The sequence below is a fragment of the Corythoichthys intestinalis genome, chromosome 6 (assembly GCF_030265065.1).
Source record: "Corythoichthys intestinalis isolate RoL2023-P3 chromosome 6, ASM3026506v1, whole genome shotgun sequence".
Lineage (NCBI taxonomy): Eukaryota > Metazoa > Chordata > Actinopteri > Syngnathiformes > Syngnathidae > Corythoichthys > Corythoichthys intestinalis.
The window spans coordinates 49,498,255-49,512,825 of NC_080400.1; the positions used below are offsets into that span (position 1 = coordinate 49,498,255).

General features: G+C 40.5%; 1 protein-coding gene across 5 annotated transcripts in view; it reads right to left on the reverse strand.

Moving 5' to 3' along the window:
* Nucleotides 1-10,536, reverse strand: part of sphkap (SPHK1 interactor, AKAP domain containing) — a 236,123-nt gene extending 225,587 nt beyond the window's left edge. For all 5 annotated transcript variants that reach the window (XM_057838238.1, XM_057838236.1, XM_057838233.1 and 2 more), the window contains exon 1: nt 10,394-10,536. In XM_057838238.1, the coding sequence (XP_057694221.1) occupies nt 10,394-10,418 (25 nt within the window). In that variant the 5' untranslated portion in view covers nt 10,419-10,536. The remainder of the gene's footprint in view (nt 1-10,393) is intronic.
* Nucleotides 10,537-14,571: the final 4,035 nt, after the last annotated feature.

Sequence of the window (14,571 nt, forward strand, 5' to 3'; positions counted from 1 at the left end):
TGAAAGCGCGCGATAGTACTTTGGGTGTCAAATTCGTCTCTTGTAGATGTTTCGCCGGGGTAGCACATCTTGGCAGAACATTGGTTTTGTCCTTTGTACTCTTGTCTCGTCTCATCCCATCGTTCCTGTTCGTTTTGCTTTTGCTGCTCCTTTTGTTAACTATCGACAGTGCTGTCATGCTCATTAATGTTCCTCTCGGGTACAAATTGAAAGGGTTGAACAGATGACATGTTTATGTAGCCGGTGTCTGACTGGTAGCTCGGCAATGGAACCCAGGGACATCATCGCCCTGCGACGTCAACAACAATGGCGACCTACTAGTTAAACACATTTTACAAATTGTATAAAAACGAAAACATCAAGAGGGGTTTTAATAGCAAATTAGTTTACGTCATGATAACATTTATCTTTTAAGAACTACAAGTCTTTCTATTCGTGGGTCCCTTTAAATAAGATAAAACTCTTTAAAAGTATCATCATTTTAGTTAGACATAAAGCACGCCATGATTTGCTTCTAGTGAGTTCAAACAGGCCATTTGGAAAAACTGAAAAGAAAACTAAACTGTGATTTTTTTTTTTTTTTTTTTGTCCATGTTTGGTCATTGTAAGGCTTGTTATTTATATTTTTAAATATGAAATTAAAGCCTCAGCATGTAATAAATTTGAATACTAGGAGTCTTTTGATTAGTGACAAGAAAGTGAATTATGTTTTGTGACAACGCATTTTCCCTAATCACTATGACAAGAAAGTGAATTATGTTTTGTGACAACGCATTTTCCCTAATCACTATGACAATGCGTATGTCATGGAACTCATATTCGTAGCACAAGAGGAAGAATAGTCGACTATATAGTTCTGCAAAGAGAGACTAGAATGTTGTTTTTTTTCATTTTATTTTGTTTTCTGGACGGTGATATAAACCATTCTGCAACCTCTTTTGACCGCATCGATGCACTCGTGAGTACTTAGAGATGAGAGCAATTGTAACACTGACAGACAAAAGAAGCCTGTGTTAATATTTGACTCAGTGTTACAAGAGCATTGAAAGCAGGGAGCATATTATGGCCGGAGAGCAGACTTTGATGACGTAGATGCCATTGTTGCCTATGCTATTAATAACCAGCTATGGAAAGGGAATACAATAGTTTGTTATTGGCCGGCCCAGTAATTTTTCTCTCCTCTGTAATTATGCTCTTGGAGCAAGATGTTGAATGCTGCCTGTGGAGCGCGACAGCTAGAAATTCAGAATGTTTGAGAAAGCGAAAGAAAAAAGAAAAAATGGCTTTCGCTCACACCTTGATGCATTCCCGATTGTATCTTCCTAAATGTATTATTTGAAGTTCGTATTTGCTTAAATATTCCATGCACTGATTTTTGTTTATGGACTAAAATGAGTGAAAATATTTTCCTCCATAAAGATTCAGCATTACCCTCATATCTGCTGTATATCTCATACGAATGCCCTCTCTCATCTCTCTGTGTTCAACAAGAGTCTCATTCATTCATTCATTCATTTTCCATGCCGCTTTTCCTCACGAGGGTCGCGGAGGTGCTGGAGCCTATCCCAGCTAACTCGGGGCAGTAGGCAGGGGACACCCTGAACTGGTTGCCAGCCAATTGCAGGGCACAAGAGTCTCATTAAGGTAAATTTATTAATTGATTCTTTTTAACTGGATCAGTTTGATGTTTTATAGATATTTTTAACATTAAAAGAATGAGTTCGTTTTTAGTTTAGTGCATAAATTAACTTGACATGCTTTACTGAACACCATGTCCAAATTAGTAGGACTGTAATTTTCGCACTATAAGGCGCACCTGACTATAAGCCGCCACCCACCAGATTTCACACAAAAACAGCATGTGCTCATAGATAAGACGCACTGGACTATTAAGCCGCAGCTGTCTTCACTGTATTATGGAATATTTACACCAAAAGATGTCAACCAGTAACTGTTTATCGGACAGCTGCATCATAAGAATGTCATAAGACCAAATGTACCACCATGAAGCTTTAAACCAATTGGGTGCAAAGCTTCACTGCTTCAAGAAGCTTCATTTGGCCATCTCTATTCTCTTGGGGGAAACAGTCAACCTCTGCTGCCACCTGCATTCAACACTCTTCTCGTCCAACATGCCTCCTAGCATACACTGCAGCACTACAGATGTAAATAACAAATCAAAATTCATGTTCTGTGCTAATTTTTTGTTCAGTTACTGTTCTAGTTGTATCATTAATTGCTATTTATGGAATTTGGGAGCACTTTACTTGACAGTGGCGCCTTCAGACTGTCATAAGACCATCATAATTATGACATGACACTGCCATGAGCATTAATGAAATGCCGATGACAGATGTAATTTTGTGTCATGCGGCAAATTATCTACGTTTTGAAAGTAGGTAAACCATTCGAGCTGGACATAAATGGAGTTACTGACATAATTTGCCGGATGACACTTAATTACATCCGTCATAAGCATCCATTAATGCCCATTTTCATGTCATAATTATGACGGTTTTATGGTAGTTTTATGACGCCTCTGTCAAATAAAGTGTTACATATTAACCCAAATAAATCAACAACTAAGCCACACTGGACTATAGGCCGCAGGATTCATAATGTGGGAAAAAAGTGGTGGCTTATTGTCTGAAAATTACGGTATTTATCATTCTATAGCTCTGTGCTTCTTTGTTTGCATTTTTATAATCCATCCATCCATCCATCCACCTATTATCTACCGCTTAATCCAGGGTCTGGTCACGGAAGCAGCAGCTTTGGCAGGGAAGCCCTCACTTCCTTCTCCCCAACCACTTCAACCAGGTCCTCCAACGGGATATTAAGGCGTTCCCAAGCCAGCACAGAGACATAGTCTCTCCAGCCTGTCCTGGGTCGTCCCCGGGGCCTCCCGCCGGTGGGACATGCCCGGAGCACCTCTCCAGGGGGCGTCCAGAAGGCATCCGAACCAGATGCCTGAGCCAAACTAGCTGACGCCTGTCAATGCGGAGGATTAGCAGCTCGACCCCAAGTCCCTCCCGGATGACTGAGCTTCTCACCCTATCCCTAAGAGAGAACCCGAACACCCTGCGGAGGAAACTCATTTCAGCCGCTTATATCCGGGATCTTGTTCTTTCAGTCACGACCCACAGCTGTGATCAAAGGTGAGGGTAGAAATGTAGATCGACGGGTAAATCGAGAGCTTCGCCTTTTGACTCAGCTGCTTTTTCACCACTACAGACCAGTACAGAGTCCACATCACTGCAGATGCTGCACCAATACACCTGTCGATCTCCTGCTCCTCTGGCCCTCACTCGTGAACAAGACCCCAAGATGTTTAAACTCAACTTGGGGCAGGATCTCTTCCCCAACCCGGCAAGGGTATGCCACCCTTTTCCGACTTAGGACCATGGTCTAGGATTTGGAGGACCTAATCTTCATCCCAACTGCTTCACTCTCGAATGCATACTGCTCCAGTGAGAATTGGAGATCATGGCTTGATGAAGCCAACAACACCACATCATCTACAAAAAGCAGAGATGCAATGCTGAGGCCACCAAACCGGACCCCACAACACCTCAGCTGCACCTAGAAATTCTGTCCATCAAAGTTATGAACAGAAGCCAACCCTCAATCGGAACTAATCTGACATACTTCCAGCAATGCGGACCAAACTTTTATTTTTATATAAAAAAAAAAAAAAAAAAAGAAAAAAAACTTAAAGCAAACACTTTTTGTGCCTTTCTGTAAATCGGTACAAAGCCATTATTCAAGATAAACATTATTTGAAGATGAGGTGGTAATATTGGGATAGATTACAGCGAAAGATTCCAGCCATTTGATTTTATATTCGTTTAACCGTGCATTATATAGATGGCGAAATAGAGTTCCTCACACAAGTACGTTGTCATGATGAAATGATAATAGGTCCAAATATTTAGTGATTAATAAAAGCATAGTGAGATCAATGCTTTTTTTCCCTCCACTTTCTCACCGGTGTGCACTGTAAACAAAGATCTCATTGAAGTTAAAGGGACAGAAAACACATTCATTTAAAGTATTTAATATAAATGACCTTCTAGTGAAAGTATTTAAGTATGTCTGTTGTGAATTTCTTAGACCTGCGATAATGAGGGAATAAGATTAGCAAAAAAATAACACCGCTTACGAGCACAGCCATTTTGTGATGCCAGTTATACTCACTCACAAAAACACAGTGTCAAGTTCATGGACCCAATTTAAAACACTGCTTTTATTTTGGGAAATGTCTTTAATTATTCTAGTATCCAAAGTAACAGTTCCTTGTAAAATTCTGTATTCTGCTGGTATAATTCAACTGTTGGTGAAGTTTGTTACCTCAATCCACCATTCACAGACAATAGAATAAGAAAACTTACAAATAGTTGCCTTTAAAACATAATGCACACACGAGTGTGCGCCCATCAAGCAAGAGTTTCAATTTGATAAAATATCACAACAAAGACATTTTATGCCCAAATGGGAGGTCTCAGACTTCAGCTGACAGAATATGATTGTCTGACATAATGGTGAGCTCTGACTGGCCATCTAGATGTCTGTCAAGATGAACTGTGACACACTGACAGACTTAAACACAGGTGTGTGGGATGATGAGTATTACTGATGACACTTGGAGAAGCAAGAAATCTGTGTTACTCACATGTGATTGGCTAAAATATTACCAGCACTGATAAAATGTATACCCACACTAAGTGCGGCCACTTCCTGGAAATAGTGGCTCTTATTTACTTTTTTTTTTTTTCTCTATTACACACCACAAAAATGAAATGTTTATTGTTAAAGTACTTTATAATGTTTATAAAGTTAATTTTTTTTCCTAGTAAATTAAATGAGATTTTTCCACTGGGATGCACATAGAATAGAATAGAATAGAATAGAATAGAATAGAATAGAATAGAATAGAATAGAATAGAATAGAATAGAATAGAATAGAATATCATTTATTGTTATTGTAACATAGAATAGAATAGAATAGAATAGAATAGAATAGAATAGAATAGAATAGAATAGAATAGAATAGAATAGAATAGAATAGAATAGCCTTTATTGTTATTGTAACAATAGGTTACAGTACAAAGGGATTGTGGTGCCTATTGTGCAAATTAAAATCATCATCACATTCTAATTTAAACACACACACACACAAGTATTGAGTCAACCACTAATTGTGCAAGTTCTCCCACTTGAAAATATTAGAGAGGCCTGTAATTGTCAACATGGTTAAACCTCAACCATGAGTGACAAAATGTGGGGGGGAAAAAACTGAAAATCACATTGTTTGATTTTTAAACAATTTATTTGCAAATCATGGTGGAAAATAAGTATTTGGTCAATACCAAAAGTTCATCTCAATAGCTGTTATGTACCCTTTGTTGGTAATAACGGAGGCCAAACGTTTTCTGTAACTCTTCACAAGCTTTTCAAACACTGTTGCTGGTATTTTGGCCCATTCCTCCATGCAGATCTCCTCTAGAGCAGTGAGGTTTTGGGGCTGTCATTGGGCAACACGGACTTTCAACTCCCTCCACAGATTTTCCATGGGGTTGGGATCTGGAGACTGACTAGGCCACTCCAGGACCTTGAAATGCTTCTTACGAAGCCACTCCTTTGTTGCCCTGACTGTGTGTTTGAGATCATTGTCATGCTGAAAGACCCAGCTACGTCTCATCTTTAATGCCCTTGCTGATGGAAGGAGATTTTCACTCAAAATCTCTCGATGCATGGCCCCATTCATTCTTTCCTTTAAACAGATCAGTTGTCCTGGTCCCTTTGCAGAAAAACAGCCGCAAAGCATGATGTTTCCACCCCCATGCTTCACAGTGGGTATGGTGTTCTTCGGATGCAATTCAGTATTCTTTCTCCTCCAAACATGAGAACCTGTGTTTCTACCAAAAAGTTCTATTTTGGTTTTATCTGACCATAACACATTCTCCCAGTCCTCTTCTGGATCATCCAAATGCTCTCTAGCGAACCGCAGACAGGCCTGGATGTGTACTGGCTTCAGCAGGGGGACACGTCTGGCAGTGCAGGATTTGAGTCCCCTGGCGACGCATTGTGTAACTGATAGTAGCCTTTGTTACTGTGGTCCCAGCTCTCTGTAGGTCATTCACTAGGTGTGTGGTTCTGGGAGTTTTGCTCACCGTTCTTGTTATCATTTTGACGCCACGAGGCGAGATCTTGCATGGAGCCCCAGATCGAGGGAGATTATCAGTGGTCTTGTATGTCTTCAATTTTCTAATAATTGCTCCCACAGTTGATTTCTTCACACCAAGCGTTTTACCTATTGCAGATTCAGTCTTCCCAGCCTGGTGCAGGTCTACAATTTTGTCTTTGGTGTCCTTCGACAGCTCTTTGGTCTTGGCCATAGTGGAGTTTGGAGTGTGACTGACTGAGATTGTAGACAGGTGTCTTTTATACCGATAATGAGTTAAAACAGGTGCCATTAATACAGGTAATGAGTGGAGCCTCGTTAGACCTCGTTAGAAGAAGTTAGACCTCTTTGACAGCCAGAAATCTTGCTTGTTTGAAGGTGACCAAACACTTATTTTCCACTCTAATTTGGAAATAAATTCTTTAAAAATCAAACAATGCAGTTTTCTGTTTTTTTTTCCCACATTCTGTCTCTCATGGTTGAGGTTTACCCATGTTGCCAATTACAGGCCTCTCTAATCTTTTCAAGCAGGAGAACTTGCACAATTGGTGGTTGACTAAATACTTATTTGCCCCACGGTAGATGGTGAATCCGTTCATTATTATTATTATCTTTTTGTTTATATATATATACACATACATATATATGCCTCTAGCCTTCGAGAGGCATAGGCCCGATAAGATTCATGCCTACTGGCTTAAGAAGCTAACTGAACTCCATGAACACCTAGCAGCACAAATGAACCAGCTGCTGAAGTTGGGGACCCACCCAGAGTGGCTAACCCAAGGTCGGACAGTCGTCATCATGAAGGACCCCCCGAAGGGAACAGTACCACCTAACTACCGGCCCATCACCTGCCTCAGCACCACATGGAAGCTCCTATCAGGCATTATAGCGGCTAAAATGAGCAGGCACATGGAGCAATACATGCACAGGGCACAGAAAGGGATTGGCAATAACACCATGGGAGCCAAGCACCAACTACTGCAACTACTGGTGGACAGGGCAGTCGCCAGGCACACCAACCTGTGCACTGCCTGGATTGACTACAAGAAAGCCTATGACTCAGTGCCACACACATGGATACTGGAATGCTTGAAGCTCTATAACATCAACAGGACACTAAGGACCTTCCTCCAGAACTCAATGGTGCTGTGGAAGACAACTCTAGAAGCCAACTCAAAGCCAGTTGCACACGTGAGCATCAAATGCGGTATCTACCAAGGAGATGCTCTGTCACCCCTGCTGTTCTGCATAGGCCTATACCTCCTCAGCCAGATCATCACCAAGAGTGGTTTTAGGCACCAGTTCCGAAGTGGAACAATCATCAGTCACCTCCTCTACATGGATGATATCAAGCTGTACGCCAAGAAAGAGCATGACATCGACTCCCTTATTCACCTCACGAGAATATACAGCAATGACATCCGGATGTCATTCGGACTAGATAAGTGTGGACGAATGGTATCCAGAAGAGGGAAGGTGATTTCAACTGAAGGGGCTGAACTACCTGAAGGCAACATAGTAGCAGATGTGCAGGACAGCTAAAAATACCTGGGGAGCCCACAGACAAATGGAAACGATGAGGAAGCAACTAGGAGGTCTGCCACAACCAAATACTTACAGAGGGTGAGGCAGGTCCTCAAGAGTCAGCTGAATGGCAAGAATAAGATCCAGGCCATTAACAGCTATGCCCTACCAGTTATCAGATATCCCTGCCGGCATCGTATCCTGGCAGCTGAAAGAGATGCAGGCTATCGACATCAAGACAAGGAAGCTTCTTAGAATGCACAGAGAGTTTCACTCTAAGTCTGAGGCTTTACACAAATCGGAAAGAGGGTAGGCCGAGGACTAGTGAGTATCAGCGCCACTATCGAGGAGGAAACTACATCCCTCCAAGAGTACATCATGAAAATGGCCCCCAGTGATGACCTGCTCGGTGAATGCCTCAGGCAACAGAAGCCCAGTAAGGAGGAGGACCATGAGGAGATATCATGCAGGGACAAGCCCCTGCATGACATGTACCACCGACAAGCTGAGGGGGTAGCTGACATGGGGAAAACATACCAGTGGCTGGAAAAGGCCGGACTGAAAGACAGCACGGAGGCACTTATCATGGCAGCACAAGAACAGGCCCTAAACACAAGATCAATAGAGGCCGGTGTCTATCGCACCAGACAGGACACGAGGTGCAGGCTATGCAAAGAGGCCCCTGAGACAGTCAAGCACATCACAGCAGGGTGTGAGATGCTGGCAGGCAAAGCATACATGGAACAACATAACCAGGTAGCAGGTATAGTGTACAGGAGCATCTGTGCCGAGTACAGACTGAAGACCCCAGAGTCAAGGTGGGCGACACCTCCAAAGATGGTCGAGAACAACCAAGCCAAGATCTTCTAGATCCAGACAGACAAAGTGGTGATGGCCAACCAGCCTGACATAGTGGTGGTGGATAAACATCAGAAAACGGCAGTAGTGGTTGATGTAGCAATCCCGAGCGATAGCAACATCAGGAAAAAAGAACACGAAAAGCTGGAGAAATATCAAGGGTTGAAGGAAGAGTTGGAGAAAATGTGGGGAGTGAAGGCAACAGTGGTGCCAGTAGTGATCAGGACACTAGGGGCAGAAACCCCCAAACTGGGTACATGGCTCCAACAGATACCAGGAACAACGTCCGACATCTCTGTTCAGAAGAGCGCAATCCTAGGGACAGCTAAGGTCCTGCGTAGAACCCTCAAGCTCCCAGGCCTCTGGTAGAGGACCCGAGCTTGAAAGGAGAGACCATACCGCCCGGGTGGGCGAGACTACGTTTTTTTTACATATATATATAGCCGAAATAAATAATCGTATGATAAAGGTGTTGTCTGTCCCTTTAAGGCTTTGGGTTATTTTTATTCTAAATTATATTGTTTTTTATTTATTATTCTTTTCAAAAGAGAAGATAATGTGATATTAGATGCGCTGAGAGGATAATTAATTACTAAACTGTTAATAAATGATTTATTGTTGGTGTTTGTTCACAGTTTGTTACTTTTTTCTTTTTATTATTAATGATACCTTATACAGTAGATCTGGTTAGGTTTACCATATGTGTTTTTATGCATTCAATAGAATGTTTAATATTTCAACTGTGGTGCTTCTTTGGAAATGTACAGCACACAGAAAGGCCTATGGGTGGAACAATTGTGAGGCACAAAAATTCTAAATTTTAAATATCAAATTTCTGTACCTTGAACTTGTTCAAGCTATTTGCTGTTTTTCAAGTTTTGTAAATGGTTAGCAAATTAGTAAATACTGATCTGTTAAGTGTGAGTTATTATATTAGATATAAGTTATAAGCTTATTGGGACGTTATAAAGTTGCAACTACTCCTTATTTCTTAATTATTAGTGAATGAGGTATAGGTCCATCGTTATAAATGCTTAACAAACACTTAACAAGTCAACAATAAATAATTTATTAACAGTTTACTAATGATCTTTTAACTAGTTATAACAGAGTTATTGCTACCAAAGTCATAATGTTTTTTTCTTAAGTTTATCCTTTTAAAAGATGGCTTAACCTGAAAATGTTCATTAATAATTAGAAATATAAAAAAAAATCTGTTTTGTTGATTACAAAGTCAGTTATTTTATAATTTTGTTCAAAATGGTATGACTCCAAAACGTTTTCTTATGTGTTTCTTTTGAAACAGAAGAACAAAGAGTGGACAATCATTGAGTTCACCAAACTACGTAGTTGATCAAGACACAGAAAGTTACCTGAAGACACTGTATATAGAGCAGGTCAGTAAGCATCCTGCTGACGCATTAAGTCACATTTACTGTACCTAAGAAAACCAAGTAAATCTACCAAATCCCACATTGGTTAGGCAACCAACCAGAACACAATATGTACTGTTGAGCGATAAAAGGAGAGACGGTTGTTGAGTCAGCAACTCACCTCCATATCAATTTCTGTGCTTATCAATACCCTTCATTGGCATGACAAACTCACCAAAGACACCAAACAGAACATATTTGTTCAACTAGTGCTGCCTGTGGAGAATTGCTGTTTAGTTTACTGTGTAAACAGGCAGGATCTGTATGTAATAGTATTGTATTGTACGTCTGTATCGTCACATCATTAACAATGTAGAGAAACTGTGTTAGGTTATCTGCTTGCCCACAAAAATGTATATAAATAGGATTAGTAAAGAACTTCACTCACCAACCGTCAGAAGACGCAATACCATTTCTTTTGTCGAGAGTTGAATTTAGACTGCATCACATTGTACCTCTATAAATTGTTCCTGTTCCTTCTCACATGCTGCTTTGATTGCTTTTCCCTTACACTGAGGCTTAGGGCACAAGGTACTGGGCTTTTGTGTCTGTGTATGTTTCTGTGTGCCTTAGTGTGCCTAATCCCTGCTGAGTACAGTGGGTGCTTAGCAGCAACAGCCCACTAGAGAGTAAGTCTGATGAAACTGCTATGTGCAGTGGTTCATAGTTGCCAGGGGTCTTGTATTTATTTGCAAAATTGTCACAATGCTCCTGGGTCTGTGAAAATTAAAAATACCTTTGGGCATTTTTTCACCATCTATTCACAAATCGTGGCTCTCGATAAAGGGAACGTAGTCGATAAGACACAAAGTTTTAGTCCAAATGGGAAAAGGTGCATTCGGCTTTTTAACATCTTCCAAAGAAATTTGTCAACATAACAGTCCGTGTCTTGTGGTGCAGTCATTGTAAAAGAATGACTTGTAATGAATTGTAAATTAATACTTAGTTTGTCTACGGTGTTTCTACAATAAGCAGATTACTTGGTTGTATGGTGAGCCCTTAACAGGACTACCACCCAGGCCAAAGGAGCTTTTACTTTCCAAGATAGTTCTGACAGAGGCAGTACTGCTGAGAATAGAATAGAATAGAATAGAATAGAATAGAATAGAATAGAATAGAATAGAATAGAATAGAATAGCGTACCACACGAATGCTATTTTTAGACCGCAAGGCTGCTTGACGTCTTCATCGTAAACCGGGAGGGGGTCAACATAGAAGTGCGTCGCATACAACCAATGCTAGTACTGCTTGTTTTTTGCCTGTAATCTTTCAAAAAAGAACATGCAGAGAAAATACTGCTGCTTGGAACTTGTAGAAACGACTCTAGATATTACGACCATCCACATATGATGTTTTCTTCATACGTTTCCCAAAGCCAAAAACTCAGTTTAATGCCAGCAAGGTATAGCTATTCACCTTCGTGCTGCTTCTGTCTGACAATGAATGACCTGAAAAAAAAAATGTTTATATATCAAAACAGTCATATAAGCCTATTTTTCTAAAATAGAAATATTTAAATAAATTAGCCATGTTAGGATATGTTTTTTGTTTTGTTTTGTTTTTGTTTTTTTGTAGTAAGCCAGTTCATGCCTACAAGTAGGCTCTAGATTTAACATTTTATTAATGAGCAAAGGTGACATGTTACATGCGGTAGGCTATTGAATTGAATTGAATTGAATTGAATTGAATTGAATTGAATTGAATTGAATTGAATTGAATTGAATTGAATTGAATTGAATTGAATTGAATGCTATTTATTGTCATTGTACATGGTACAATAACATAGGAGAGCATACATCAAGATAAAAACCGGGAGGTAGCTCAGCGTTCTGAGCACTATACTGCAATTTTGGAAGCCCGGGCTCCTTCTTGTGGGTTGTGTCAGGAAGGGCACACGGTGTAGAAACTTGTGTGCCATATCTATCATGCAAGCAGACGTCGGTAGTAACATGTTACATTTACTCCGTTACATTCACTTGAGTAAGTTTTGAGAAAAATGAATTCCTTAGAGTAGTTTTACCACGCGATACATTTTACCTTTACTTGAGAAGATTTGTAAAGAAGATACAGTACTTTTACTCTGCCCGTTACATTTTTCCTCTTTCTTCTACATAATTGACTTTTTTTTTTTTTTTTTTTTTTTTTTGCCAGAGATGCCGACAGTGGCTGTCTCTGTTTTACCAATGAGATGTTGCAACATTGACCACATGACTCCATTATACCAATTAGAGGTAACAATGTTTTTTTTCTGCTAGAGGTCACCTATGCTCTTTGGACAGGTGAATTTTCATAATGTTGTTCTGGTCTGAATTCGTTGATCTTTGTTGTATCTTTTTGGCCCAATATGGTCATGTACAGTATGTACAGGTCATGTACAGTATAATAATAACAGTTCATATAGATGAAGTTGTGCTGAGCAAAAAAATATACTATTAATTTAGCAGTTACTCACAATATTACTAATTACTTTAGTATTCGTTGAAAATAATATTTTTTTTCTTGTACTTGATTAAAATTTTGGGCTTTACTTTTACTTGAGTAACATTATTTAGAAGTAAAACTTGCTATAAAAAAAAAAAAAACATTTTGGCTACTGCATGCAAGTCATCTCTGGTGACCTCTGAGAGAGATAGATGTAGTAGTAGTAGTAGTAATGGTAATGGTATAGTGATATTTATAATAGTTGTATTAGTACACATCTGTAGGAAATAATTAAATCTTACTTACTATGTTAGCTTAAAGAGAAGTTAAAGGTATGATATTAAAATTATTTCATTTATAAAAGATGTATACAAAAAAAACACTCAAAAACTTACTACTCTACGTTTAATTGTATTATTGGATGGGTAAAATATATTATGTTTATAAAAAATGATGGTTTGTCATATATTTTGGTCATTTTACCTGTTGTAGATGGAGAGAGAGTCAAGCTTTCACCCAGGTCTCTTGATTTTTGTTCAGTGTGAGACAGTAAGTCGAGGAAAGTTTATCACATCTACACATATGGCTGATAACCTCAAGCTACTCGCAAATGTTACTTACATATGCTCAAAGCAGCTGGGGTTTGTGAGTATCAAAGATCCTCAGCTGCTGCTCGAAATGCCATGTTAGTTTAGAAGATTTAAATTAATGCAGTCAAAATCGAACTCTTGACTCCATGCTTTTGCTGTTGTTTTGCAAGAAACTGTTTGTAGTCAAATGAGGGACAGAGGAGAGTGATGATGATGATAAGTTTTATCAGGAAGAATATGGCATTTTAAAATTTGAAGGAAATTAGATGTTTTAATGGTATGTAGATTTTAAAAATGGAGCGTTGGGTCTTTCACCTCTCCGGGTACTCTGGTTTCCTCCCACATTCCAAAAACATGCATGGGAGGCTGATTAAACACTCCAAATTGTCTGCAGGTATAAGTGTGTGCAAGAACACTTTTTTGTCTCATTGTGCCCTGCGATAGGCTGTTAACAGATTCAGAGTGTAACCTGGCTACTGCCTGAAGTTAGCTGAGATAGGCTCCAACACCCTCATAGGGATAAGTGACATGGAATATGAATGAATTTTGCTTCATAAAAATTGGTAAACCCAGAACAGTCATCATAGTCTACTTAAATGCTGAAGAAAGACATTGCTCCAAATAGCCAACTGATTTGATCGAAAAATAGAAAATAACATTTCGTGGTAATCTGATAATCAGATATCAATCAGCATTTGCTGTTGGTTCATGGAATTCCTGACAGACTGCTCCCAAGGGTAAATGCTGACTCCACTGAGCCTACTCTTCACAATCTACATCCACAACTGCTACCCCAACCACCCGAACATTGCCATGATAAGGCTTCATCAAGGTGGGTCTATTCTATTGAAGAGGCGAGAGAGCTTACAGTGCGGAGGTGGAACAACTGTCAGTCTGGTGCGCCACCAACAACTTTATCGTGAACACCTCCAAGTAAAAGAAGCTTATTGTCGACTTCAGGAAAGCGTAAGCAAATACGTAACCATGAACAGTGGAGATAGTTACCAGATTTCAGGTTCCTGGGTAACTACCGGCCGGGCTCAGCCCGAAAAGGCAACGTGGGTTCCCCTTCCCATGGGCTCACCACCTGTGGGAGGGGCCAAAGGGGTCGGGTGCGTAGGGAGTTGGGCGGCAGCCAAAGGCGGGGGCCTTGGCGGTCCGACCCCCAGCTGCTGAAGCTAACTCTTGGGACATGGAATGTCACCTCTCTGGCAGGGAAGGAGCCTGAGCTGGTGTGTGAGGCAGAGAAGTTCCGACTAGATATAGTCGGACTCTCCTCCACACACAGCTTGGGTTCTGGTACCAATCCTCTCGAGAGGGGTTGGACTCTCTTCCACTCTGGAGTTGCCCATGGTGAGAGGCGCCGGGCAGGTGTGGGCATACTTATTGCCCCCCGGCTTGGCGCCTGTACGTTGGGGTTTACCCCGGTAGACGAGAGGGTAGCCTCCCTCCGCCTTCGGGTGGGGGGACGGGTTCTAACTGTTGTTTGTGCTTATGCACCGAACAGCAGTTCAGAATACCCACCCTTTTTGGAGTCCTTGGAGGGTGTGCTAGA